The following is a 3636-nucleotide window of genomic DNA, read 5'->3' on the forward strand; positions in this document are numbered from 1 at the left end:
AAGAGAGATGCAAAAACAGGCAATAAAGGCAAATAAATGCAAAAAAGAAAGAAAGAAAGGAAAAAACATGCAGTTTATGCAATAACTGGAGAAAAAGCAAAAATATACCTTCCCCCCCCCATCAAATTGCAATACATTTGTGAAGAAAACCAAGAAGTTCACCCACCCACAACTCCTGTCCTTACCGAGAGTCACCTCTGACTGCATGGGCATGGAGAGCGCTGGATGCTTCACCTCACAGCTGAAAAGTGCCTCGTTGTCGATTTGGGGGTTGAGTGTCCAGGTGAGGGTGGCCCGTGCCTCCACTGTGCCATCACTGATGGGCACGTGTGTGTGGCGGAAATAGTAAATGGGCTCCGCCACATGCACCCAGCGTGGGAACTCCCGGCTCACCACAGTTTCGGGGATGGCTTCAGCGGTGGGACCCCGCTCAGCTGTCAGCCCCCGTGGGGGTTCTGCGGTGTTGGGGGGCCCGCCCCCCATTTCTCCCTCGGCCAGCGATTGGGGCACCTTGGTGTCATCCAGGTCACGGTGTAGGAGGTTGCGAGGTGCCCAGTTCCTGGTGGCAGCTGGTGGCTCTGGCAGCGGGGTGGCCTCAATGGGCTCCCCATCACGCTTGAAGTACACCTGTGGAGGGGGGCAGAAGGGATAGGGAGCACATGGCCGTGGCACTTGGCTACCTGCTGGGCCATTCCTTTGGACAGCTGTGAGTCCCCAGAGCTCTGCAGAAACATGCTATGGTGCTAATGGGCAGGAATTTACTTTGCTTTGACACTGAATCTATTCAAATACATGTAAAAATCCATATATTAAAAGTTAAATAGCAGAATTTCCTGTTGGACATCTAGGGACAACATGTGTGTAATAACACAAGTACAATTTAAGATAGGTCAGAGATCATTTTGGTCACAGGATAGGAGAAAACAGAACAGAAAAGAGTAGAGGATCGAATGACTGGGAGGGATCTACAAAGACAACTGAATAGAGAGTAGGATAGAATAGAGGATACGATAGTTGGAAGAGATCTACAAAGATCACTGAACAGAGAATAGGGCAGGATAGGCTAGAATGGAATAGAATAATTTCAACTGGAAGGGACTTACAAAGATCTTTGAGTCTAACTGCCAGGTCATAGTGAGAGTACATACACAAAGCAACTCTCTCTCCAATCCCCTGTTCTCTGCCAAAGGATTGCAGGGACCCAACCTATAGATCTTTTCAGAAACAAATTCTCACCAGTGGGGCAGGCTTGCCACCGGACACTACACACACCAAGGTGAAGTTCTGTGCCTGGTAGCGGCTGAAGGGCGCTGGTGTGTCAGCAGCGATCACTGAGATAGATGTTGGCGGAGCTGCATTGGGGATGAAGAGCTGGGGAGTGAGTACGGTGTCCCCATCCCATCCCCAGCATCATCCCTCTGACTTCCTGCAATTTACTGGGGTTGCAAACTGGGAAGATATGAGCTGGAGGTCACTTCCTGAACCATCACACCATAATGTCTTGGTGGTGGTTTGAGCATGGGGTCTGACCCTCCTAATGGTTCCCCCTCTATCCCCACCCAACTGCTCGCTCACCCATCACTCCCCATCGTCACCATCACATCATTATTTAGTCATGACTGCCACCACATCATCACCACCACCATGTTGTCACTACTTCATTGTCCCCACCACCCTGTCATCACTACCTCATCATCCCCACCACCTCAACACCATTTCCACCACCACGTTGTCACCAACTCATCATCCCCACCATCACACCACTGTCACCATCACATCATTGCTGCACTCACCCATCACATTGAGGAATATATTACTGGACGCCAGGACCACCTTCTCCCGTGTGGCTCGGTCATAAATCCCGACGTGACACTCATAGGGGCCATTGTCCGAAATGCGAACCTCAGGGAGGCTGGAAAGGACAGAGGGAACTCACTGCCAGCCCCCACTCCAGCTTCCCTCATCCATAGCAAGGAACATCCCGCTAACAGTGATGGAAATGAGCCATGGATCAATAACTATTAATAACTGCAAAGGCTTCAGGAGTGAGCTGTGTAATGCGGTTTAGCAGCTGGAGTTTACCGGCACTGGCAGCTCCTCAGGAAGGTAAGTAATGGCATTAATGAAAGAAGCTCCTCACAGGAAGTAAAGGCACTGCTGAGAGCAAAAAACTGCAAACCGCAGACATTAAATGTCTACAAAATGCTTATGGGAAAGGCTCAGATGCTATGGACCCGTTTCCAGCTGGGCAGTGCCACAGCTATGGAAAAGTGCAATGGATAGAAGCATCAAAAGCACAAATTCAGAGAAAGCATATTCCCTATGCTGGGCATGCTTTGATCTACATGCCATCTAGATTTTTATATATATTTAGAAACAGTAGAGGAATGCAATGCAGGAGGAAATACCCCAACCAGCTGCAAAGAGCCACCTACCAGTGCAGCATCCCACTGCAAAAATTGGGATGGGGCCACCACACAGCCTCCCATTGGGACATCCAAGCAAGAGTATCATCTGGCTAGTCTGAACAAAAGAAAATTTCCAGCCTCCAAAATGGATTTTCTGCAGCACTCAGGCACGCACCTTGCAGGGTTTCCTCAGCTTATGGGGGAAACAGAGTGGCAAGCAGGACTCAGCGGCTCCTCGCTGGAAGCCCCTGGCTGCCTTCCCATGTCTACTACCATGCAAAAGCCCTGCTAGCGTAAACAAGCCCCCGCTGACGTGAGCAGTCGCTTGGCAGTGCCTTTTAACGGCCGTGTTGCTCTCAACTGGGCCTCCGCCATCTGTTGCAGCCTCTAATTACCCATGCACGCATGCTTTGTTAGCAGAGAAGAGGGAAGGGAGAAGCAGTTGGAATGATTTTGGTCTCTGCTCCATTTCAGCCTGTCCTATTGCAGTGGCTTGAGCTCTTTAAGCTTGCTTGGAGATCTAGATTTGGGGGGAAAAATGGTCCCAACTGGACCACGTTGAGGTTTCTGCAGCTGGACAAGGATCCAGCCCTGCTAGACAGAGGGATGGGATGGTTGGAAGGGACCTACAAAGATCACTGAATATAAGATAGGCTAGAACAGAGAGGACAGGATGGAAGACAGGACAGGATAGAACTGTCAAGCCCCAGTGATGCCCCATTGCACCCTTTGTACCTTGCATCCAGGCTGGGATCCCATGCAAATGCTCAATGTAGGGTGAGCAGGATGCCCTATAACACACCTCTCTCCTCCTTGAGCTGATTTTTTTATTTTTTCTTTGGCCAAAATCCACTGAAATACCACTCAATAGATTCAAAAAGCAACTTTACGAGCTACTGAAGCAGCCACCAAAACAGAAAGACGCAAGGATAGACCTCCCCACCCCCCAAAAAGTATCAAGCCAGTGATTCAGAAAATGGGTTCTTTTCATACCCTTTGAGAAACAGCTCCTTTCTCAGAGTTCAAGGCATGTTGCTGCTTTCCGCTGCAAAAAGGCAACTGCGTACAAATATTTCTAGCGCAAACATCCTGGACTGCATGGTAATTCAGATGATTTGTAGGCGATGCACTGACAATTACTGATGCTTTTAAGTGCTCAATTCTAGGGCAGCAGAATTTTCTGCTCTCAAATTGTATTAGTTCTACAACACGCATAAAAAGAAAGAAA

At 49.1% G+C, this 3636-nt stretch overlaps 1 protein-coding gene across 3 annotated transcripts in view; it reads right to left on the bottom strand.

Annotated features, from left to right (window-relative positions):
- Positions 1 to 3636, bottom strand: part of IGSF21 (immunoglobin superfamily member 21) — a 47274-nt gene that overhangs the window by 16438 nt on the left and 27200 nt on the right. For all 3 annotated transcript variants that reach the window (XM_031556616.1, XM_031556618.1, XM_031556617.1), the window contains 3 exons: positions 1794 to 1912; positions 1237 to 1352; positions 186 to 627 (listed from right to left, as the gene is read on the bottom strand). In XM_031556616.1, coding sequence (XP_031412476.1) covers positions 186 to 627; positions 1237 to 1352; positions 1794 to 1912 — 677 coding nt within the window. The remainder of the gene's footprint in view (positions 1 to 185; positions 628 to 1236; positions 1353 to 1793; positions 1913 to 3636) is intronic.

This window comes from Meleagris gallopavo, chromosome 23 (assembly GCF_000146605.3).
Source record: "Meleagris gallopavo isolate NT-WF06-2002-E0010 breed Aviagen turkey brand Nicholas breeding stock chromosome 23, Turkey_5.1, whole genome shotgun sequence".
Lineage (NCBI taxonomy): Eukaryota > Metazoa > Chordata > Aves > Galliformes > Phasianidae > Meleagris > Meleagris gallopavo.